Source organism: Neomonachus schauinslandi, chromosome 4 (genome assembly GCF_002201575.2).
Source record: "Neomonachus schauinslandi chromosome 4, ASM220157v2, whole genome shotgun sequence".
In the NCBI taxonomy this organism is placed as follows: Eukaryota; Metazoa; Chordata; class Mammalia; order Carnivora; family Phocidae; genus Neomonachus; species Neomonachus schauinslandi.
The window spans coordinates 34,280,091-34,305,038 of record NC_058406.1 but is presented as its reverse complement, the minus strand read 5'-3'; the positions used below and the strand labels follow the sequence as shown (position 1 = coordinate 34,305,038).

General features: G+C 48.2%; 1 protein-coding gene and 1 non-coding gene across 2 annotated transcripts in view; one reads left to right on the top strand and one right to left on the bottom strand.

Annotated features, from left to right (window-relative positions):
- The first annotated feature begins 14 nt into the window (after nt 1-14).
- Nucleotides 15-130, top strand: LOC123324638. The gene has a single exon (XR_006539917.1). It is a non-coding gene; the product is annotated as a U5 spliceosomal RNA (small nuclear RNA).
- Nucleotides 131-4,799: 4,669 nt separating this feature from the next.
- The window catches only part of ARMH1 (armadillo like helical domain containing 1), a 34,296-nt gene continuing 14,147 nt past the window's right edge, over nt 4,800-24,948 (bottom strand). Inside the window, exons 6-11 of the mRNA XM_021683831.1 lie at nt 6,154-6,276; nt 5,993-6,065; nt 5,723-5,852; nt 5,564-5,641; nt 5,184-5,265; nt 4,800-5,108 (exon numbers count right to left, since the gene is read on the bottom strand). Of these exons, the coding sequence (XP_021539506.1) occupies nt 4,990-5,108; nt 5,184-5,265; nt 5,564-5,641; nt 5,723-5,852; nt 5,993-6,065; nt 6,154-6,276 (605 nt within the window). The 3' untranslated portion in view covers nt 4,800-4,989. The remainder of the gene's footprint in view (nt 5,109-5,183; nt 5,266-5,563; nt 5,642-5,722; nt 5,853-5,992; nt 6,066-6,153; nt 6,277-24,948) is intronic.

The window sequence follows — 24,948 nt, the reverse complement described above, 5'->3', positions numbered from 1 at the left end:
GCGCTTTATGAAGCATACTCTGGTTTCTCTTCAGATCGTATAAATCTTTCGCCTTTTACTAAAGATTTCCGTGGAGAGGAACAATTCTGAGTGTTTACCCAATTTTTTGAGGCCTTGCACTTGCAGGGCTCACTAACGTGTGTTGAAATGACAGACTTTATTAGAATTTACTATGGAATTTTCACGTTTGTGTTAGAAACAGGTGTTCGTGTTTTCTGTTTTTATGTTATAGGGTCTGTAAAGAAAAAATAACAACTTTTTACTTCAGAATAGGTGTCCTGATGGGATGGTTTTTTATTTGGGTGGTGTGAAGTTTAGTTCTTTTTGCGTGATAGGTTTTTGAAACAACGATGGTTTGTCTGATCTCTGTTGTTATTGTAACTATCCACCACGTTTGGTTGATACAAATTTAGAAGTATTTTGTGCCGGTCTCGCTGAAATACTTACCGTGATTCACCACCACTTATCTTTGCCTTTGGATTGTGTCAGGAGCCAGTGGTCCAAACTGGTCTGTTTGGGACCTGCAGAGTCAGGTGCTCTTGCATCTCTATTAACCTAGTTTCACGTGGTTTTACTCTAGGATCTCTGCGTTTTCTTACGGGGGTTTTCTCACACATCCCCGCTGCAGTGCAGATCTCTGTCCCACGCACATTTTAAGTAAACTGCCATTTTCACCTGACTAGCCCAGCGCCTGCAACAAAGCCGATTTATTGATTAGGTAACTTGAAGAACGAATTGGTTGCATGGGTCTACCTACTGCTCAAAGGGTCTATCTGTACTTTTAGCCACGAGGAAGGTCGCTCATGGTGGATTGCGTTACATCACTCATTAGGCTTTTAGAAAAATGATGTCTCAGGCGTGGCTTGGATTGTGCCGCTGTGGAGTTTATGTTGGAGAGGCGATGCTGACCCCCGAGGGGTCAGGGAATGAAAGCCCTCACCCTGGAGGACGGAAAAGGAAGGAGCCATCTTGGGGAGGGGTGCCCACTGCAGCCTTACCCTCCAACAATGGCACCGTTGTAAGAAATTCAAGTACATTAGGAGAGGTGGCTGATACACTTCATCCCGCAGCCTTTGAATTTGCTATGCTCACAGGCTGGAGGCCACCAAGCATTAACTTAAATTGCCTCCTGCGCCTGGCATGGGGCACAGAGCAGTCGCACAACAGATGTTTGCTATCAACAGAATATTCGGTAACCTGTTTTTGTTGAGGCCTTGAATAAAACTTTTATTTTTTTTTAAAGATTTTTATTTATTTATCTGAGAGAGAGAGAGTGAGAGGGGGGAGGGTCAGAGGGAGAAGTAGACTCCCTGCTGAGCAGGGAGCCCTGCGTGGGACTCGATCCCGAGACTCAGGATCATAACCTGAGCCAAAGGCAGTCGCCCAACCAACTGAGCCACCCAGGCGCCCTAAAACTTTTAAGTTCTGCTTTTTTTCTTTTTTTAAAGATTTTATTTATTTGACAGCACAAGCAAGGGGAGGGGCAGGCAGAGGGAGGGGGAGAAACAGATGCCCCGCTGAGCAAGGAGCCTCAGCGGGGGGCATTATCCAAGGACGCTGGGAGCATGACCTGAGCCAAACGCAGACACCCAACCGACTGAGCTACTCGGGTGCCCCTGAATAAAACTTTCAAAGTTCAAGCTTGGGGGGGGGGTACCCGAGTGGCTCAGTCGGTTAAGCCTCCTATTCTTGGTTTCTGTTCAGGTCCTGATGTCAGGATCCTGGGATGGAGCTCCCCATCTGGCCCTGTGCTCAGTGGGGAGTCTGATTCTCTGCCTCTCTCTGCCCCTCCCCTGCTCATGCATGGTCTCTAAAATAAATCTAAAGAAATCTTTTATTTTTTTATTTTCTAAAAGATTTTATTTGACAGAGAGACACAGTGAAAGAGGGAACACAAGCAGGGGGAGCTGGAGAGGGAGAAGCAGGCTTCCCGCTGAGCAGGGAGCCTGACACTGGCTAGATCCCAGGATGCTGGGATCATAACCTGAGCCATAGGCAGACCCTTAATGACTGAGCCACCCAGGTGCCCCCAAAATAAATCTTTTTTAAAAAAGGGAAAGAAAACAGAAGGTACATTTTGGGGACAGTTGTGGAAATTGTAGTATGCACTCTATTTTAGATATTAATTATAGGTTTTGTTGTTGCTGTAACAAGTAACTACAAACTTTGTGATTTAACACAAATTTATTCTCTTACAGTTCTGGAGGTCAGCAGTCTAAAATCAAGGTGTTGGCTGGGCTGCCTTTCTTCTAGAGACTTTAGAGACTGTTTCCTTGCCTCTTTCAGCTTCTAGAAGCTGCCTGTATGTGACCCCTTCACATCACTCCAACTCTTCTGCTTCTGTCATCTCCTAGTTCTAACTCTGGATCCTCCTGCCTCCCTCTATATTTATAAGGACTCTTGTGATTATCTCGGGTCCACCTGGCTAACCCAGAATAATCTCCCCATCTCAAGACCCTTAATTTAATCACGCCCACAAAATTCTTTTTACCATGTAACATCACAGGTTCCAGGCATAGGATGTAGACCTATTTGGGGACCATTACTCAGACCACCAAAATAATGATACTGTAATTATGTAGGAGAATGCCCTTATTCTTAGTAGAAACATAATGTGAATATTTAGTGGTGAAATGTAATCTTCACTCTGAATGTGGAACTTGAACTCAGGACCATGAGATCAAGAGTTGCATGCTCTATCAACTGAGCCAGCCCAGGTGCCCCAATAACCGAAACTTTCCAATGGCTCAGGAAACACAGAGAGAGAAAGCAAAAGAGTGATAGGTATACAGGTATTCATTGTATTTTTCTTTTTAAAGATTTTATCTATGAGAGAGAGAGAGAGAGAGGCAGAGGGAGAAGCAGGCTCCCTGAGGAGCAGGGAGCCCGATGCAGGACTCGATCCCAGGACCCCAGGATCGTGACCTGAGCCGAAGGCAGACACCCAACCATCTGAGCCACCCAGGTGCCCTATTCACTGTATTTTTCTTTCAACTTTTTTGTAGCTTTGAACTTGTAAGAAGTGGGGGAAGTATGTATTAATAAATTCCATGTAACGTGTATGATTTACATATTTATATTATACTTAAGATTCAATTTTAAAAGTTCCATTGTTTTTATTAAACTATGGTCACCTTAGACCAGTGGCTTCCAGATTTTTGGATTTTCCGATTATTAAAATTTCAAAAAATTTCTGAGGTACCTTTTTACCATCATCCTGCAAACAAAGGCCATCTGAAGACTAAAAACAGACACTTCTTTAAAACAGAAAACCCACTTACCTTTAAAGCGTAACTATATTGTTAACTTTCCTCTTAAAGCTCATTTTGAGACGGCCTTCGATTAACAGCATCAGGGCCGGTGATGCCCTCTTGTGGCCACCTGGAAAATTACTGCTACCTATCATTTCCTCTGATTTGACGGACAATTTCCTGTCATTAACACGTGAATGCCAGGCACTGTTCTCAGTGTTTGGGATGTATTAGTAAAGAACAAAAATACCCTGACCTAGTTGAGTTTATATACAGGTGGAGAGACAGACCATACACAAATAAAGTAATAAGTGTTGTGGGAAAAAAAATAGCATAAGGGGCTTGGGGACCAGAATATAGGGAGTGGTAATGTAGTAGCCCTCATTGAGAAGGTGACTTTTGTATAGAGTTGCAAGGAGGTGAGGGAGTTCACCATGTAGCTATATAGCTGAGGTGAAAGTTTCTAAGAACCATATAGCTATGCTATCCAGTGAAGGAGAAAGAGAGGAGACAGTTCAGAGGTCACGGGAGACTAGATTGTCTACCGTCTTCCCTGCAGGCCATAGGAAGGGCTTTAGCTTTACTGTTCCTGAAATGGAGAGCCCTGCAAGGTTTTGAGCAGTAACAGAATCTAAGTTTAAAAGGATTACCCTGGGGGCGCTTGCGTGGCTCAGTTGGTTAAGCGTCTGCCTTCGGCTCAGGTCATAATCCCAGGGTCCTGGGATCAAGCCCCACATGGGACTCCCTGCTCAGTGGGGAGCCTGCTTCTCCCTCTGCCTCTGCCCCTCCCCTTGCTTGTGCTCTCTCGCTCTCAGTCAAATAAATAAATAAAATCTAAAAAAAAAAAAGAGACTACCCTGGCTACTGTATTGAAAAGAGAATGGGGTAGAAAGGCCTCTAGAGTAGTCTAACAATGGTGGAGAAACAAAGCAGGAAAAACAATGGCTCAGATTAGGGTATTAGCAACAGAGGTAGTGAGATATGGTTGGATTCTGGATATACTTGGAAGGTAGAGTCAACAGACAGAATGGATACAGATGTTGAAGAGAGACATTAAGGAGAACACTCCTTTGTTCTGAGTGGCAGAAAGCATGAGTTGCCATCAGTTGTGTTGGGGAAGGTGGCACAGATCAGAAGTCCAGTTTTGGACATAAAGAGGTGGAAATATTTAACTGAAAATAGAAATGTGGGAGTCAATGGCGTATAAATGGCATTTAAAGTTCTGAGACTGGATGAGATCACCAGGGTGAAAAAGTAGAGAAGAGGCTCAAGGTCACTCCAATTTGAAAGAAGCTGGGTTGAGAGGATGAATCAGCAAAAGAGAATGAGAGGAAGCAACCAGAGGTAGGAGAAAAAGCAGGTGAGTGTGGTCTCCTGGAGGAGAGAGTGCAGGGGCCAGTAGGGAGCGGAGGTGAGGGTCTCTCCTCAGGCTGTGCTCTTAAATCTTCCAGGATATTGATGTTCCTTCCCTCCAGACCAGCTTTTTTCCTGGATGAGCAGAGGAACCCCAGCCCATCAACAAAGCTCTCATTTAATTCCCCCGCCCCGCTACAGAGAACAGACATATAGCAAGACTATTTATTGAATTCTTGCCAGCCAGCCCTCTCCCCTCCTGGCAGGCCCAACCCTCAGCCTCCCACCTGGGCCAGTGGAGTCACCGTGAGCGTGACCCCAGGATCCTTCAGCCAGGCTTCCTGAAATACAGCCCGGGCCTTTCTGGATTGCCTCAGAGGCTCTGTTACTCCTCTCCCTCCACATCCTCCTTCTGGAAGTATGTGATGTAAGCCAGCTGATCCTGGTCCTGGGCGTCAAGGTAAAAGGTCGTGTTGCTCTGGGGGACGCCACCGAGGTATAATGCTGGAGGCAGGGGAGGCGAGCCTGAGTCTGGGTGCCGCTGCACCTCGGCTCCAGGCCCCCTCACTCCCCACTCACCTTTGGAAACATCGACTTTGTTGGCCGCCAAGATGTCCGCCTGAATGCCATCTATTTTCATGTACAAGTCCTCGGCATTGCTCTGGGGGCAGGAGCAAGGGGAACGTGCTGAGCCGCCAGGGCAGTCTGGACCTGCACGCGGGCGCGGGGCACAGGAATGCGGCCGGCTCCGGGGCTGACCGGAAGCGCAGGACAGGGACCCGCAGGACGCGGGGCAGGGGTGGGGGTGGGGAGGAACCCGAGCCAGCGCAGTCCCTCCCGCAGCGGCCCCGGGCCCAGCGTGCGTGGGGGGTGTGGCCCGGGGGGGGGGACGCCGTGGAGGCCGCACCGTCCGGTCGCGGTCCAGGCTCTGCGGGGCGGGGCGGGGCGGGGGCACTTACCAGGAAGAGCGTGTAGAGCTCCTCTCCCATGGACCTGCGCACGTGCTCCTCCACCACCGGGAACACCTGCACGAAGTACTGCGGCCGCGGGGGGCGGCGGGGTGACTGCGGTGCCCTCGCCCGGGGCCCGCCGCGCCGCGCCGCCGTCCCGTCGCTCACCTCCAGCGTGAGGCTGGCCTGCCGCTGGCTGTTGCTGTGGTCCGAGTTGCCCATGGCGGCCAACAGGCTGTGCACCACGCGCAGGTGCAGCATCTCCTCGGCGATGCTCGTGTTGCTGCGCGCCAGGACCCTGGGCCGGGAATTCGGGCGGCGGCGACCCCTTGGGATCCTCCGGCGGCCCGAGCTGCCCCCCCCCCCACATAACCCCGGAACCCGCGGGCAGCGCCAGCCTGGCTCGCCGCATCCCCCCCACTCCTCCTGCCCGCTTACCCGATGGCCTTGGCCGCCGCGGCCTGCTGTAAGAACACCGGCAGGTGGGCGGTGAGCTGGGGAACCAAGGAGTCTGGCGGAGGGGGCGGCCGTGAGGTGGGAGGCCCGACTTCCCAAGGCCAGTCCCCTGCCCCGCAGCCCCAGTCCGAGCGGCTCCCTACCGTTGAGGATCTTGGGTTGCAGTTTGCTCATCTCCTTGACGGACGGTATCAGCAGCTCCACAAGGCCTTTGAGCAGCTCCTGGCACACGTCATAGTTGACCAGGTCCTTGATCAGCTCGATGGCTGGCAACGGCAGAGGCACTGGGGAGGCCTGACGCTCCAAAACTCCCCATCCCCACCAAGCAAGCAAAGACCCCCTTAAACCAAGTCGCTTCCCTTTACCCCCATCCCCTTCCTGCTCCTTTCCTAGCACCTTTTACTGGCCAGCACCGTGCAAGCTATGTGTGGGGGAAGCTGGGCAGGCAACACCTCAGTCCGGCTGGATCTGGGGCTAAAGAGGAGGAGGAGGGGGCCGAGCCTCAACCGCCACACTCAGCCCTCACAGAACTCGCCATAGAGGGAGGAGGAAAGGTTGGATGGTGAGCCTACCCATCAAGGAGGCTTTGAGGCTGTCAGAGCTGGAGGCCCCACCGAGGTGGGGCCACCTTCGGCTTGGAGGAATCCGGGAATCCGGGTGTCACGGAGGTGGGAGGGGCTAGGTCTTCAAAGGGAGAAAGGATGGGCAAAGCCCCCCGGCGTGGGGGGCTGGGGGTGAGAGGGAGACAGCGAGTGGGTGGAGGATGTGTGGCAGCAAGTGAGAAGGGTGGAAGCAAGTTTTCTGTAAACACCAAAGCAAGCGGTAGTTTTTGACAAACCATTTATGGAGCCCTTCTTTGCCTAGGCTTTCCACACAGCATCCCCTCGAAGCTCACCATAACCAAAAGAGGTTTGCTTTGCAATGACAGTGTAACTGTTAGCCCATCTCACCTTTTTTTTTTAAAAAAGATTTTATTTATTAATTTGACAGAGACAGCGAGAGAGGGAACACAAGCAAGGGGAGTGGGAGAGAGAGAAGCAGGCTTCCCGCTGAGCAGGGAGCCTGATGAGGAACTCGATCCCAGGACACTGGGATCACGACCTGAGCCGAAGGCATACGCTTAACGACTGAGCCACCCAGGCGCCCCTAGCCCATTTCACTTTTTGAGAGAGTGAGGCACAGAGGCAAAGCGCTTTGGCTAAGGTACGGGGTGGAAGCAGAAGGAAAGACTTGGTTAGGAAGGAACTAGGATTTATTGAAGGGGCTTTCCTAGAGGTACTTCCCAATCATTCGTTCTTTCCGCCATTCTCTCGGCCTTTGCGCAAGCCTGCACTAAACGCCTGATGCGCCAGGTGCACAGTACAGCACTACAAAAGGGGTTAGGCTGTGGGGGTGCCTGGGAAGATGGGGAAACGGGGGACGGAATATTTTTATAAAGAGAAGGGAATCGCATAGAGGCAGAGCTGGGCGGGGGCAGGGTGAGTTGTTCATGTGATGGAACACTGGTGTTACTTTAAACACACGTGCTTGCTACGTTGAAGACAGATCGCGCTGTTCCCCGGCACAGAGTGGGGTGCGGCCCCTTTCTCCACTTAACTCGTAGGGGAGCTGAGACTTCGGGGAAGCGCGGTTCCCTGACTAGCTCATTTACATACCAGAACTCATATAGACACATGGGAACTAGTACCAGGAATATCTCTTTGAATAATGAAAATTAACCTTTTATATCCTTGTCAGGAAAGCTTTGCCCAGTAAGGATATGCTTGAGATAATTCTCTGTCATGGAAGAAAAGCGTTTGCTGGTAGGTGCAAAGGCACCGCAAGTGTAGGGGGATCAGCCGGTATCCGGGACCAGGGCACAGGAAAAACATATATGTTGTTTTTTCTCCATTTTAACTGGTTTTTGGTAACAGATACCAAGAACCTTTTGTGGGAAAAAACACTAGAGAATTGGTAGTGCAATTTTTGGAGGCCTTACTTAGTTACGGCTAAGTGTTGTCTGTGTCAAAGACAGATTCATAGGTTCATGATCTGATCGTAAAATAATGCTGCTGTTTGAGATCTCAAGGCTTTTTATGGTTGGGCGAAGTGTCTTTTTTCTTTTTCTTTTTTTTAAGTTAGTAAACATTATTCTATCGTGTTAATTTTTTTTAAGAAAACAACTCGTTTAGAGTCCATGCATGAATGGAGGAAAGGCAGAGCCAGAGCATGTTTCAAGCTGAATTCTCAGTGGGCCAGGAACGTGAGGCAGCTGGATCCCACAACCCATGAGATCCTGATCCGAGGGCGCCTGGGTGGCTCAGTCGTTAAGTGTCTGCCTTCGGCGGGAGGCCTGCTTCTCCCTCTCCCACTCCCCCTGCTTGTGTTCCTGCTCTCGCGCGCTCTCTCTCTCTCTCTCTGTGAAATAAATAAATAAAATCTTTAAAAAAAAAAGATCCTGATCCGAGGCGTAAACCAAGAGTTGATGCTTAGCCAGCTGAGCCTCCTGGGCGCCCCTTAAAGAATGTTTTGGGTCCCCTTCACCCCAGCAGTGGGTGGGGAAGGTGCAGACCCTGCACTACTGTGAGCCAACCCTACCATCTCACCCAGAGGGCTCATTTGCATATCCATGGGTGCCACCCCCAGTACTACATTTTTTTTTTTTTTTTTTTTTTTAAGATTTTATTTGAGAGAGAATGAGAGACAGAGAGTATGAGAGGGAGGAGGGTCAGAGGGAGAAGCAGACTCCCTGCCGAGCAGGGAGCCCGATGCGGGACTCGATCCCGGGACTCCAGGATCATGACCTGAGCCAAAGGCAGTCGCTTAACCAACTGAGCCACCCAGGCGCCCCCCAGTACTACATTTTTGTTTAAAACTGCACACTTCCCTGTTTCCTTGGATCAACATATGTCTTTTCCAAAAATCCCTTTCACAAATTTTCCTAGTAGAGTGACGGTGGCACAGGAATAGACACCAGTCTTGGAGAACTGCAGTCAGTTATGGAAAGAGTGGCAAACATAGCTAAGTATACTCTGGTTTCTCTTCAGATTGCATATCTCACCTTTTACTAAAGATTTCCGTGGAGAGGAATGTTTGCAAGTTTGCCTTATTTCTGAGCTCAAAGGAAACGTTTCCAATGTTTCATCTATTAGGTATGGCATTTGTTATAGTTTTTTGTAGATATCTCTTATTGGACAGACATTGTTTTCAAACTTTTTTCCTATTAAGATGATATATGTGCATTCCTAGACGACATATTATCCTTGGCATATGCTGCTAGATTGTTTGCTAATATTTTGTGTAGAGTTTTTGCAGCTATACGGGTAAGATTGGTGTATAATTTCTCTTTTGCATGGTATCATTGATGGATTTTTATATTAAGATTAGGCTAACCTTAAAAAAAAGATTAGGCTAAACTTAGAAAATGAGTTGGGGTTTATATTCTCTTTTTCTAATCTTTTTTTTTTTTTTTAAAGATTTTATTTTTTAGAGAGCAAGCGAGAGAGAAACAGCATGAGAGGGGCAAGGGTCAGTGGGGAGAAGCAGGCTCCCCGCTGAGCCGGGAGCCCGATGTGGGACTCGATCCCAGAACCCTGGGATCATGACCTGAGCCGAAGGCAGACGCTTAACCATCTGAGCCACCCAGGCGCCTGCTCTTTTTCTAATCTTGAGAAGAGTTTGAGTAAGACGAGAATTTTATCTTGAATTTTTTTTAAGATTTTATTTATTCGGGCCCCTGGGTGGCTCAGTTGGTTAAGCGACTGCCTTCGGCTCAGGTCATGATCCTGGAGTCCTGGGATCAAGTCCCGCATCGGGCTCCCTGCTCAGCGGGGGGTCTGCTTCTCCCTCTGCCCTCTTCCCTCTCGTGCTGTCTCTCATTCTCTCTCTCAAATAAATAAAATCTTTAAAAAAAGATTTTATTTATTCATTTGACAGAGAGAGAGCGGGGAGCAAGCACAAGCAGGGGGAGCAGAAGGAGAGGGAGAAGCAGGCTCTCTGCCAAGCAGGGAGGCCGATGTGGGGCTCCATCCCAGGACCCTGGGATCATGACCCTAGCTGGTGGCAGACGCTTAACCGACTGAGCCACCCAAGTGCCCCTATCTTGAATGTTTGATAGAATTCTCTAAAGCTGACTTTATGGGAAAAAAAATTACTGATTCATTTTAATGATTAGAGGACTATTTGGGTTTTCTCTTTCTTCATAAGTCCATTTGGGTAGGTTATAATTTCTAGCAGTTTTCATCTACATTTTCAAACATTGAAAAAAATTCATTATCTCATCTTTTTATCATTTTAATGAGTGTAGCATCTTTAGTGATGTCTTCTTTTATATTCTTCATATTGATTATGTGACTTTTCTCTTTTTGCATCAAATCCCTTTGCCCCCAAGTCCCATGGGGGTAACACACTTGGATGCCAGCTTGTGCAGTGGTGTGCACTACAATGAGAAACACTTACAAGACCTGAATGTTACAGTCAGTAAGCATGCCTGCCTTTTGCTCTAAAGGGGGAAATGTCTTTATTTTCCAAAGCTGTTTGCTCAATAAGATCCTTGAAAAGATAGTTTGGGACAATGAGCAGTTGTTATTTCACTTAAAAGATATGCAGAAATGTGATAGACCTGTAGAGAATTGTCTCCTAGGATCATTTTTCTTTTGCTAGTAGTAATCCTTCAGTAGACATTCTTGCCTTGTTCCTGAACTCAGGGGCAAAGCATTCAATGCTTCACTATTTCTTTTTTAAAGATTTTATTTATTTGACAGAGAGAGAGACAGCAAGAGAGGGAACACAAACAGGGGGAGTGGGAGAGGGAGAAGCAGGCTTCCTGCTGAGCAGGGAGCCCGATGTGGGGCTCGATCCCAGGACCCTGGCATCATGACCTGAGCCGAAGGCAGATGCTTAATGACTGAGCCACCCAGGCATCCTCAATGTTTCACTATTAAGTATAATGTTAGCTGTAGGGTTTTGGTAGATGCTTTTTTTTTTTTTTAAATCAAGTTGGGGAAGTTCTTCTCTAGTTCTATTTTCCTGAGGGTTCATCAATGGGTGCTGACATTGTCAAATGCATTTTCTGCATTGATTGATATAATAATGTGATTTTTCTTCTTTAGCCTGTTAATTTGGTAGATTAAATTGACTGATTTTTTGGATATTGAACAGCTTTGCATTCTGGGAATGAACCCCAATTGGTCATGGTGTATGATTCTTTTTACATATTGCTGAATCCTAATTGCTAATCTTTTGTTAAGGATTTTTGCATCTATATTGATGATGGATATTGATCTGTACTCTTCTTGTACTGCCACTGTCTGGTTTTGGTATTAGGGTAATACTAGCCTCATTAAAAAAAAATATTTTTAAAGATTTTATTTATTTATTTGCCAGAGAGATAAAGAGAGAGTGCAAGTAGGTAGAGTGGCAGGCAGAGGGAGAGGGAGAAGCAGGCTCCCACTGAGCAGGGAGACCGATGTGGGACTTGACCCCAGGACCACGGGATCACGACTTGAGCCGAAGGCAGACGCTTAACTGACTGAGCCACCCAGGCACCCCACTAGCCTCATAAAATTAATTAGGAATTATTTCCTTTCCTTCTGTTTTCTAGAAATATAGAATTGTGTTCTATAAATGCCATTATACCCTGCTGGTTGATGATGTTGAGTTCTATATACTTGCTGATTTTTCTTTTCATTATTTGTTTTAAAATTTCATTTATTTGAGAGAGAGATGAGAGACAGAGCACAAGCAGGGGGAGCAGCAGAGGGAGAGGGAGAAGCAGACTCCCTGTTGAGCAGGGAGCCCCATGCGGGACTCAATCCCAGGACACTGAGATCATGGCCTGAGCCAAAATCAGATGACTGAGCCACCCAGGTGCCCCTACTTTGTGTGATATTAATAGAGCTACTCCTATTTTCCTTTCATTACTACTTTCATGAAATATTTTTCTATCTTTTTTCTTTCGACCTGCCTATATTCTTTTATTTGAAGTGAATTTCTTGGAGACAGTACATACTTGAGTCATTTTGTGTGGATTTATTTTGATTTAACCTTTTTAGACTTTGTTGTGGGTTGGTGTCTTTCATCAGTTCTTGACAACTCTCCACCATTGTCTCCTTAATGGTGCTGCCCTAGTCTTTCTTTTTTCTCTTTGCCTCTATTAGATAGTCTCACTCTTATCCTTACTTTTCTTCCCCTCTTCCAGGTGACTAATTTTCTCTTCACCTGTGTCTACTCTACTATTAAATGTGTACACTGAGGAATTACTTTTAGCTATTGTATTTTTTTTTTAAGATTTTATTTATTTATTTGACAGAGACAGAGAGGGAGAGAGAACATGAACAGGGCGAATGGCAGGCAGAAGGAGAAGCAGGCTTCCCGCTGAGCAAGGAGCCCGACGTGGGACTCGATCCCAGGACCCTGGGATAATGACCTGAACTGAGGGCAGACGCTTAATGACTGAGCCACCCAGGTGTCCCTGGGTTGGTTATATATTTGCAAAATTAATGTAGGGAAAAACTTCAGAACTACGATGCAGATCCTTTCTTCCAGAGAGCACTTTCCTTTCTTCTTTCAGCCACCCGGGCACTAACAGTTCTGAACCACTTTTGTCAGAGTTCAAGACTTGAGGTTTCTTGGACCACACAGGTGGTTGTACAATAGCCAATAGCCAGTGATTTGCTCATCAATCACCAATAACCATGCCTACATAGTGAAACTTCATAAAAACCCTGAAGTGAGAGGTTCAGAGAACTTCTGGATTGGTGAACACACTGAAGTGTGGGAGAGTGGTGTGCCTGGAGCGGTCCCCCAATCCATACCTTGCCCTCTACATCTCTTCCATTTTCCTGTTCCTGATCTGTATCCTTTACAACTAAACCGTTAATAGTAAGCAAAATGCTTTCCTGAGTTTTGTGAGTTGTTCTAGCAAATGACTGAACTTGAAAGGGAGGAAGGGTTGCATGAACCCCCCCGCTTTGTAGCCAAGTTGGACAGAAGTATGAATAACGGGTGCCTGTGTGGCTCAGTCCTTAAGCGTCTGCCTTCGCTCGGGTCATGATCCCGGGGTCCTGGGATCGAGCCCCGCATCGGGCTCCCTGCTCTGCGGGAAGCCTGCTTCTCCCTCTCCCACTCCCCCTGCTTGTGTTCCCTCTCTCGCTGTCTCTCTGTCAAATAAATAAATAAAATATTTAAAAAAAAAGTATGAATAACATGGGAACCTAATACTTACGACTGGCATTTGAAGTAAGGGCAGTCTTAAGGTGCCGAGCCCTTAAACCTGTGGAGTCTGAAGCTAACTCCGGGTAGTGTCAGAATTGAACTGAATTATAGGGTACCCAATTGATGTCTGCGAAGAACTGGACAATTGCTTGGTGTGGAAACCCCCCTCCTCCCATTTGGTGTGAGAAGTGTTGTGAGTAAAAACAACTCAACATCAATCCCTCCAGAAGGGGGACTGATCCAAATTTCCTAGCCTACCATTATCAGGAAGAAGAGTCTTCTTCACCTGCCTCTTGTTACTTATTCTTCTAGACTTACCTCGGAAATTAGCTTTCAAGTAGCTCTGTCTGGCCTGTTCTCCCTCTGCCTCCACTCGACCACCGAGGAGTGGCCGTCCTGGGTCTCTGGCCCTACAGCCCCCCTTTCTCACCACGGAGTACCGCCGTCATCAGTCAGAGTCTCTCCACGACTGTGAACTCCAGCGAACGTATCTGAGGCAGCTCTGCCTCCCCAGAGCCTCAAAGCAGTCCAGTCCATAGATGGCTGAAAAGAATCGACTGGAGCCTGCCTTCCCGTGCGCGGGCAACGGCAGCCTAGCACCGTGCTTGGAGACCGCGGGCCCGGTGAGAGCGGCCCTCAGGGGCGGCCCCGCGCTACCCACTGCCGCCCTCGCCCGCCCCGAGCCGTGCAAGCGGCCCCGGCCCTGCCTCCCGGCAGGCTGGAGAGCCGCGGCCGCCAGAGCGCCGCCCTTCCGCCCCCGATGGCCGGCTCAGCCCGGAACCGAGGCGCGCGCCCGGACGCTCACGTCAGAGACGGCGCGCGGGCGGAAGGGCCTGCGCAGTGGGGGCCGGGGGCGGCGGGGCGGCGGCCAGGTGGTCAGTGGCAGGCCCCGCACGGGTCTGCAGCGCACGCAGGGCGGCGGTCCGCAGGAGGCGGCGGGCAGCTCCTGGCAGCTCTACGTGCTAACCACACACACGCGTATGGTGCCTAACCATGAACACGGGCTGGTGATTATAATCTTGTCAGAAGACTGTCACTGGCAGTCACCAGCCGCGCAGCGGCCTGTTTACCCGGAGGCGGAGGCTGGGGAGGCAGCCAGCAGCCCCCTCCTGGGTCTCAGGCGCCATACACGGTTCTCCTGCCTGGTGCCGAGCGCCGTCAGCTCCCAACGCTCCCAGGAGGAGGGGTGCCCACGTCTCCACTCCAGGACTCAGAGTGTTCTTTGGCAGGAAGGAGAACCAGTCTGGGCTGTGAGTCGGTCTAAGGAAAGGTACCAGTAAGGCCTGCCCCAGGTTGCCCTTGTCCCAAGTCCTGGGGGGGCCTCCCATCACCCACACTGCAGAGCCATGGAGCATACAGAGGCCCCGTCCTGAAGCCCCACACAAAGCCAGTCTTGTCTCCGCCTGTTTTTCCTAATCATTTACTCTCTGGCAGAAGAACTTCTTTTTTTTTTTTTTAAAGATTTTATTTATTTATTTGAGACAGAGAGAATGAGAGACAGAGAGCATGAGAGGGAGGAGGGCCAGAGGGAGAAGCAGACTCCCTGCCGAGCAGGGAGCCCGACGCGGGACTCGATCCTGGGACTCCAGGATCATGACCTGAGCCGAAGGCAGTTGCTTAACCAACTGAGCCACCCAGGCGCCCTGGCAGAAGGACTCTTAAGGACATCCCTGCTACCCCTTCTAGCGCTTAGTATTCTGGGGACAGGCCTTGTGTGGCCTCCCCTTTTCTCTCTGGACCAGCCTGATTCAGAAACTGCTGCTTCATTCAGAAACACTCCCTAGGACTGTCCAGCTGCTGCTGGCTCCTGGGCTTCCTCTTTTTTCCAGGTCTTCCTGCCCTCCCAATCCCACTGGCCCACCACTCCAGCCTCCTGTTGCTCAGATGTGGTTCTAACTTGGGATCACAGAGGGAGAGGGACCAGCACACTGACCCCCCCCCACCCCCGGGCATCCCCCAAACATTCTCCTACTTGGACAAAAATGCAGCCTGGGATGCCTCAGGCCACTTGGCCGGTGCGTGAAACCCCCAAGTCTTTCTCACTTATTCTCTTATTGTTTGGTTATGAAACTTTCTTCCTTCTTTTTGAATTAGCGGGGTTTTGGATCAGTGTGCTTGGCCCGCCCTCACGCCCAACTCCGCTGAGCCTAGTCAGCTGCTGCACAGCTCGCCTCCCTTAGTAGTTGGGCTCTTTCCCAGGCCCAAGCTGACGGCACCTGAGTGCCAGGACGCCTGCGAAAAACCCTTGCCTGTGCCTAAGAGAGTTCTCCCTGCAGCAAGAAATGACTCAGAGAATACTCAGGGTGGAAAGAATGAATGAAAATATTTTTATGAAATTTCCCTGACCACAAAACATATTTTCTGCCCACGTAGGACCAAGTTCTCCAGGAGATAAATATCTGCTTTTGCCTACTCACTTTACCCTAAACGCTTAAGCCTTCATTGCTAGTGTGTCTGCAACACTTGGAACTCCTTGGAAAAATGAAACTTCATTCACTGAATCATTTTTGATTGAGTTTTAAAATTCACAGCTGTCCAAAGTGAAAGGGCTAGTCTCTGTCCAAATATCTCCATAGGAACCACAGCCAGTTACAACTCTTTACCCACTGTGCTAGTTCTGAAGCATAGCAGAGCATTCAGAAAGCAAAGGGCAACGGGGGATTACTGTCTTAGGCAGCTTTGCCTGAAGCCTGTGTTGCTGACAACACCCAACTGTCCTAAATTGTTTCAGTCACTGATTTATTCATTGGTTCATTCATTTATCTAACAAAATACTTTCTGAGCATCTTCTGTGTGCCAGACCCCTGTGCTATGGCTACGAGGAGGACAGAGATACAATCCCTGCCCTCAGGGATGACACAGTTTAATGGGGGATACCAGTAAGGAAACTGGTATGTACGCTGTAGTATTATAAGAGCCATGGGAACACAAAGCAAGTCAGGTTAGTGTAAGGGTATGTTGAGGAACTGGGGGACAGAGAATCAGGAGAAGGCTCTCTTGGAGAAGGTGACATGTGAGCTGACAAAGCCATGGAGGAGAAGGGAGGCACTGGAATGAAGAATGTGGCAAGCGCATGCCACCATTGTGGCTGGACAAGCAGGGAGGTCTGGCTAGGACATGGGGTGTTGGGTCATGGAGTGAGACCTAAGCCTGAGCAGACAGACTGGCTTCTGAGGATTTTGCATGTGCCAGCCACCGCTTAGGGCAGGTGTTTTTTCTTGTCTTTCATTTCAAAGATTAAAAAAATATATATTTATTTAGAGAGAGCGCACGTGCATGCTCACAGGTGAGCAGGGAGAGGGGCAGAAGGAGAGGGAGAAAGGGAATCTCAAGCAGACTCCGCACTGAGTATGGAGCCTGACGTGGGGTTCTATCCACGACCCCGAGATCATGACCTGAGCTGAAATCAAGAGTCGGATGCTCAACTGATTGAGCCACCCAGAAGCCCCTCTTGTCTTTCATTTCAGAGGAAACTGACTCAAAAATGTTGAGTAGCTTACCCAAGATCAAACAGCTAAAAAGTAGCAGAATGACTCTGTCGGGATTCCAAAACTCATATTTTTCACCACTAAGCTCTGCTGCCTCGGCTCGGGTGGAGGATGAGGAGGACGGACTGTGTGGGGACCATGCTAGAGAGATGGAGGTTGGCTTAGAGGTGAGAAATATAGAGATATGAGTTAACAGCAGTGGAGACAGAATGAAGAATAGGGAGATTTGAACGATAGTAAGGAGTTAAGAGTTGACTGGTCTTGTTAGAAGTTGATTGTAGGCGGGAAGGAAGAAGAGATGGCAATGACCTATATTTCCAGCCTTGGGTGCTTTTCACTGAGATTGGGACCTTAGAGCTGGAATCTCAGGAGTCCAGTTCTGAACATGGTCAGTGACACCCGAGGGGAGATGTTCAGAAGGCAAATGGAAAAATTGGGATGGAGCTCAGGAGAGCAGTGTGAGCTGGAGAGAGGTCACTCAACTGCTCTGCCCGACTGCCACAAGATGGGAATAATAATTGTGCCTACTCTGTCAGCTTGTTGTGAGGACTAACGAGTAGAGAGCTGGAGCAGTACCTAACATGGAGTAGACACCTTATAAAGGCGAGCCGTTCGTGTTTCTAGCACTATAGACGGTCACTGAAACCATGGGAGTAGATGAGGTACCAGAGACAGAAAGGAAAGAGAAGAGCAGGGGACCTGGGATTGAATCCTGAGAGAAAAAGAAACCTGCAACTAAGGGACTGGTGGAGGGATGGGAATGTACAAAGGACTGAGCAACAGTTTCCTGACAGAGAGGAGGAAACTAGGAGAGTTCAGGTCAGGGAAGGAAGAGATCAGAGTATTCAGGGAGGAGAGTGTGATCAGGAGGGTTAGAGCCATGGGGAGGTCACACCCGTTGAGGCTGAGAAGTAGCTGCTTTGTGCTGCCTGGCACAGCAGTAGACCAAACAGATGCAAAGTGGCGCACTGACGCTCACGGAAACTGCAGTGCGGAAGAAGGGATCCCTCCAGTCCAAAGAGCAACCACAGAAGCCACAGCCTGTCAGCCCGGGGAGAAAGTTCCTTGATCACCTGTCTGATAGCTGAAGAAACCCTGAACAAATGACTTGCCTGGCAAATCACAACGAATAGGAGACAGGGTCGCAGTGGTGGGCTCAGTATTCTTTGGACAGATGGAAACTTAGACATGGCATTGCACCTGGGAACTGTGGCATGTGACTATTTTCCTTCCTTCCCTCCTTCCTTCCTTCCTTCCTTCCTTCCTTCCTCCCTCCCTCCCTCCCTCCCCCTCTCACTTCCCCTTCCTCCCTTGCTCCCCCCTTCCTTCCTTTGATTTATTTATTTATTGGGGGGAGGGGGCTGAGGGAGAGAGAGTCTCAAGCCCACTCGGGACTGGGGACGGGGCTTGATCTCACCACTCTGAGATCAGGGCCCTGAGATCACGACCTGCGCCAATACCAAGAGTCGGTCGCTTAACCGACTGCGCCATCCAGGCGCCCCAGCACGCAACGATTTCTAAGGCACTCGGCACTGAGGAAGTTTGTTTTATAATTTTTTGCTCCTAGAGCCTTGGGAAACCCGAGTCCCAGTTCTTGGTCTTCACTTCCACGCGAGACTGCCACCTACTGGCCACATGTGAGAAGTGTGCTTCAGTGAGCGTCCAGACACAGGTTTGCTTCCTTTTCCAGGGGTGAGAGTGTGAATACACTTGGCAAGTTGCTGTTATAAGGAAAAGACCAGTGTCAAGGATCTTCCCGACCAGCCGCATTCTATCTCTGATTCCTGTACATCTCACCACCTCTTTCACCACATCCTGTTCAAAGCCCATTGTTGAAACATAAAAAGCATATTTTATACACTACTTCTTTTAAAAAAGCCAGTCGATGAAGTAATTAATGTTATGTGCTCTGGGGTATATGTACTGCTTCTGAATTAAGAATTACTGTAGTGTCTTCCACGGGTGTCTGCTCTTCCGGGCAAGGCTCCTGGAGTCCAACCAGCCCGTGCGCAGGCACCTGAGTGGGGCACTGACCACTGCCCCAGGCGCCCGAGGGGAGACAGTGCCAGGTCCGGGCGGACAAGGAGGTTTGGAGGGCCAGGTAAACTGGGCCATTAGAAAGGAGTGTTCCCCAAGTACTTTCTATTTAAAAACAAACAAACAACTACGGGAGACTGTTTAATAAAACTTAGGAAGAGTGAATAAAGTGTGGCAGTTGAAGTATATAATTTTGGGGAAATAACCTATCTTTTAAGAATATTCAGCAGATTTTGGGGGCACCTGGGTGACTCAGTCGTTAAGCGTCTGCCTTCGGCTCAGGTCATAGTCCCAGGGTCCTGGGATCGAGCCCCCAATAGGGCTCCCTACTCAGCGGGAGGCCTGCTTCTCCCTCTCCCACTCCCCCTGCTTGTGTTCCCTCTCTCACTGTCTCTGTCTCTGTCAAATAAATAAAATCTTAAAAAAAAAAAAAGAATATTCAGCAGATTTTTATGTTAAACTATCCTTTAGCATCAGAGCATTGTGACTGTTGTTCAATGAAGTCACACGGGACGGGTGGCCTCTTACACAGCCGAAAAGGCTGAAACTTCTGCTGATGTGGATTAGCTCAGAAGCGGAAAGTAAAGGCACAAGGTTCTATGGGGCAAAAGGTGTAGTTTTGTTTTTTTTTTAAAGCTTTTATTTATTTATTTGACAGAGAGAGACACAGCGTGAGAGGGAACACAAGAAGGGGGAGTGGGAGAGGGAGAAGCAGGCTTCCCGCCGAGCAGGGAGCCCGATGTGGGACTCGATCCCAGGACCCTGGGATCACGACCTGAGCCGAAGGCAGATGCTTAACGACTGAGCCACCAGGCGCCCAAAAGGTGTAGTTTTAAAAATGAGATCTTATAGTATTTGCATGACCCTGAGAAGGGCATAAAGCTAAGAAAACGTTATTATGTTTTATGGTAATAATATTGTCCATCCTCAGGTTTTTGACTGTTTCTCAAAAGTGGTAAAAATTTTTAAAGTCTTATTTTTGTAATACTGGAGAGATAGGACAGTGTGGTGGTGAGGATTTGGGTGCAGGGGTCAGATTGCCTGGGTGTGACCCACAACTTTCCCACTTATCGTCTCTGAGACTTTGGGCGGGTTATTCAATTGCTCTGTGCCTCAGTTTCCTCATCTGAAAACTGGGGATTATAATAGTACCTATTTCTCAGAATTGTTCTGAGGACTGTATGACATAATTGAAGAGCTTAAAACAGTGCCAGGCACACAGTCCTCACTGGTAGTGATGACTAGTTATCATTACTGGTATTATGACTGCTGAGTCAAAGCTCTAGCCCGGCAGGGACTTCGTTTTGTGTGTCACTATACACTCAGTGCCCAGCCCAGTGCCTGCTCTTTTGAATAAGTAAATGAATGAACAAAAAATGTAAATCATTTAAAAATAAACCAACAAATGGGGCACCTGGGTGGCTCAGTCGGTTGAGCGTCTGCCTTCGGCTCAGGTCATGATCCCAGGCTCCTGGGATCGAGTCCTGCATCGAGCTCCTTGCTCTGCAGGGAGCCTGCTTCTCCCTCTCCTCCCCACTTGTGCTCTCTCTCACTCTCTCTCAAATAAATAGATAAAATCTAAAAAGAAAATAAAAAAATAAAAATAAATCAACAAAGGACATTATCAAAAAGGTGAAAAGACAAGGGCACCTGGATGGCTCAGTCGGTTAACACGTCTGCCTTTGGCCCAGGTCATGATCCCGGGGTCCTGGGATGGAGCCCCACGTTGGGCTCCCTGCTCGGCAGGGGAGTCTGCTTCTCCCTCTCCCTCTGCCTCTCCCCTTGCTTGTGTGCTCACTCACTTTCTCTCTCTCTCTCCAATAAATAAATAAAATCTTTTAAAAAAAATAGTGAAAAGACAACAGAATGGGAGAAACCATTCTAGTATCCAGAATATACAAAGAACTCCTACAACTCAAGAGTGAAAAGACAAACAAGCCAATTTTTAAAAATGGGAATGGGGGGCACCTGGGTGGCTCAGTCGTTAAGCGTCTGCCTTCGGCTCAGGTCATGGTCCCAGGGTCCTGGGATCAAGCCCCGCATCAGGCTCTCTGCTCAGCGGGGAGCCTGCTTCTCCCTCTCCCACTCCCCCTGCTTGTGTTCCCTCTCTCACTGTGTCTCTCTCTGTCAAATAAACAAAATCTTAAAAAAAAAAAATGGGCATAGGACTTGAGAAGGTATTTCTCCAAGGAAGAAATATAAATGGCCAACAGGCACTTGAAAAGATGTTAACATCTTTAGTCATTAGGAAAATGCAAACCAAAACCACAATGAGGTACCACCACTCTGCATGCACTAGGATGGCTATTTAAAAAAAAAAAGGACAATGACAAGTGTTGGCAAGGGTGTGGAGAAATTAGAACCCTCACATATTGCTGGTGGGAATGGAAACTGGCACAGCTGGGTTTTTTTTGTTTTTTTTTTTTTTTGAGATGGTACAGTGGTTTTAAAATATGTCCACAAAAGTTCTAGTCTGTTTCCTCTCAAGGGGTGGAGCCCATTTCTCCTCCCTAGCCGCCCGCCGAGCCAATGACCAGGGTAAACAGAAGTGACAGTGTGCAACTTCTGAGAGAGATTAGATTATAAAAAGTAGTGGGGCCCCCTCTTTGCGCTCTCTCAGATCACTCGCTCTGGGAGAAGCCAGCTGCCCTGGTGTGGGGACAGTCAAGCAGCCCGATGGAGAGGCCCACGTGGTGAAGACTCAAGGCTTCCTGTCAAAAACAAGCTCTAACTCGCCAGGTGTGTGAGTGAGCCACATCTGAAGGTGCGGGGCGGGGGGCCCTCCAGGTCCCGTCATACCTTCAGATGACCGCAGCCCCTGCTGACTGCTTGACTGCAGCCTCATGAGATACCTGGAGCCAAAACCACTCAGTTAAGCTGTTCCCAGATTCCTGAGCCACAAAAACTGTGTGAGATAATAAATGTTTATTTTGGGGGCTCCTGGGTAACTCAGTCGGTTAAGCATCTATCTTCAGCTCAGGTCATGATCTCAGGGTCCCGGGATTGAGTCCCTCATCAGGCTCCCTGCTTCTCCCTCTGTATTCTCTCTCTCTCTCTCTCTCTCAAATAAATAAAAATCTTTTTAAAATGTTTATTTTTTTAGCCACTAAGTTTTGAGGTAATTTGCTATAGAGCAATGTATAATGGATTACAGATGGATTGATTTAACAGCTTTTGTAGATTTCTGCAAAGTTTGAATATAACGACTTTCATTTTGTCTTCAAAGCAGCATTTTGAGGAATCTTCATTTGTCTCTGCCCAAGCTCTGTAGCTATATGGCAGGGAACGGGGACCCGGTGGGGGACCCTGCTGGATGTCACCATACTGTGTGGCCTAGCCCACCCATCCTTGAGAAGAGGGGATGGGGAGAGGTGGGACAGAGAAAGGGAGACCAAGGGCTAGAGAAGGGGGCCAACCAAGGGCAGATAGGGGTGAAGGCCCAGGGAATTCTGAAGTCCCGGCTTCTCCCAGCTCTCTTAGGTCCTACTGATACAAACAATGGCTAAATTTTACAAATATTGAAAGGAAACATGTTGTCAGTAAATTGGTAATTTGGTGAGTTGGGCACGCAGCAAATTGGTCATTTGGCTAATTGATTTTTGGCAGGCATATATTTGGGAAATTAATTTACAATGATTGGTCTGCTTCTAATTAAGTCATACATAGTAATTTTTATGATCCTAAGGTAATAATTGATTTGTAAAAGATACCAATATATTTACACACACATACGTATTTCAAATTCCCAACAGAACTCATTAATTTCTTCTTCTGCAAAACTTTCTATGACTTTGACATTTCTCTTCTCTAGGAAGGGAGGCCAGTGAACGAGTACTTCCACGGCTTTAGATTGCTCGTCATGATTAAGTCCCTGCCTGACACCAATTCCTGGAATAGCAATCCTCCCTGGGAGGAAACTGCCATTTTTCACTTCACAGAAATCATAAATGGAGATAAATTCCAGGCAGGACCACTTTGAAGAAGGCCTCCCTTAATTTTAATTTTGGCTCTCTAATGTTAAATGGGATCATCATTAAAAGAAATTCTAAAATCTTAATTCTAGGGAAAAAAAAAACCCTCAGAAATTAGTGGACATCATTACCCTTTCCCTGGTTATTTCTACTTCAAAGTGAGGAATAGACAGAGAATGGACAACCAGAATCCCCTGTACTGAGGACTGGAAAACCATTCCTTGGCGCACAGGTTTCTCTTCCACTCTTTCGGAAGAAAAAAGGTGCCGTGTGGAACCATACTGGAGCCTGAGGGGAAAGGAAAAATCAGTACTAGCCTCTCGTTCCAGCTGTGACCCCCAGCTGTCTTCCTGGTGGGCTCCACATAACAGGGAGCCGAGATAATCCATCTCTGCTGTGTCCTGTTGTAATACTTGACCTACATACTATGCGAGAGTTAAAATAGTGATCATTTTATGACACTAAATTTGGAGTGGTTTGTTAGAAGCAATGGGTGACCACAGCATCCACTCTCTGTGCATGTGGCCTTCCCATCTCCTACCTTCCTCTAGGAAACATTCCTTTTTTCCCCCCTTCTCCAAACTCTCTTCCTTGGCCTTAAGAACTCTCAGGAAATAAAAGGTCATTTAATGCACACAGCCTGCACTTCGCCATCTGGGCTGAAAAAATTAGGTATTTCAAATTCTATTTCCAATTTGATGACTGTCACTATAAACGAGGATATACAAGATTCACTCATCTCCATTCATTCATTCGACAAATATCTAAGAGGCTACTTTTGCCAGTACTCTGTAGGCACCAGGGTACAATGGTAGACAAAGATGATGAAGCCTCAGCTCTTGTGGAGCTGACTTTCTTGCAGAGCACAGACACTAGACAAGTAAATGAGTGAGCAAGATAATTTCTGAAAGAGGTAAGTGCAGTGATGTGGCGTGTTGGAGAGAGCCCGAGGGGTCAGTGGAAGGGAGTGGGGACGCTTTAGAGAGAGTGGTCAGAGGCCTCTCTCAGAGGAGACATCTGAGCTGAAGTTTGAGAAGTTGTCCATCAATCCAAGGTCTGGGGGAAGAGCCTTCCAGAAGCTTTGCTGGCCATGGCAGGTGTGGAGAGTTTAGTGTAGGTGCAAGGGGAACCTATTTTTGAAATGATCGTTCTGGCTGCAATGGGAGAATGGATTATAGGAGGCCAGGATGGAAGCAGAATTTAGCGACAGGATGGTGAGTTAGCCACGGGCGATCACAGTGGTGGTGGGGACAGAGACTGTAAGTAGGGACAGAGCCGAGAGGACTCGGTAAGGGTGGGACACAGTGGGAGGTGAGAGAAAGCAGATCATTTGGTACTAGGCCTACACTTTTTAGTTGAGCAGTTGGGTTGGTGGTGGCACCTTTTAGTGAAAATAGAAGACAGGGTAGGATTTGGGAAGAAAATCAAGAGTTCTGTTTTGGCTATAAATTTCAGATGTCTGGGGAGATTTCAGGGGAGAGGTCAGGCCAGAGACACAGTCTGGTACCTGAATATATAACATATATGTGGTGTGTAAAGCTGGGGACTAGACAAAATCAGGCGAGCAGAAGGTGTGGGTAAAGAGGTGAGAAGTAGGCTGACCCAACAGTCAGGTAGAGAAATAGGAGAAAGTAGCAAAGCAATCATAACAAACATGGCAGACCCAGCTTGAGGGAGGAGAACTGGAAGTGGCGTCACAGAAGCCCAGAGAAGAAAAGTTGCTTTGGGCCAATTCGGTCACAAGCAGCTGAGAGATCAAGTAGGAAGAAAATGGAAAAATGAGTAGCTGGAGTGGAACTTGGGGTCAAGGAGCGCTATGCATCCTTAAACGCTATCATTGAATTTAATCTGGGGGGGTGTCTTTTAAATCTCTTTTAATCCATAGATTAAAGTCCCCAAGGAGGGGCTCTTTTTTTTTTAAGATGGGAGATGCAGAACATATTTGCATGTCACCGGAGATGATCCTCTAGAGAGAAAGAGAGAGCCTCTGTTTATGAGAAGGCTTTATGAATGTGCTTCAGAGCAGAAGCAGAAGCAGAAGAGCTGGCTGCGGCAGGAGCAGGGACACTCAGCTGAGATGGGAAAGAGGGCCGAGAACGTGGGTAACAGGCCAGGCAGGCAGGTAGATTCGGAGGCGCAGAGGTGCAGTTCTCAATGAGAAAAGAGGTGAAGCCGACACCGGGCTCCGGCACCCCTGGCCCCATGCTGCAAGGAAAAGAGTCACTCAGCCTCCCAAGCCTCTCCACCC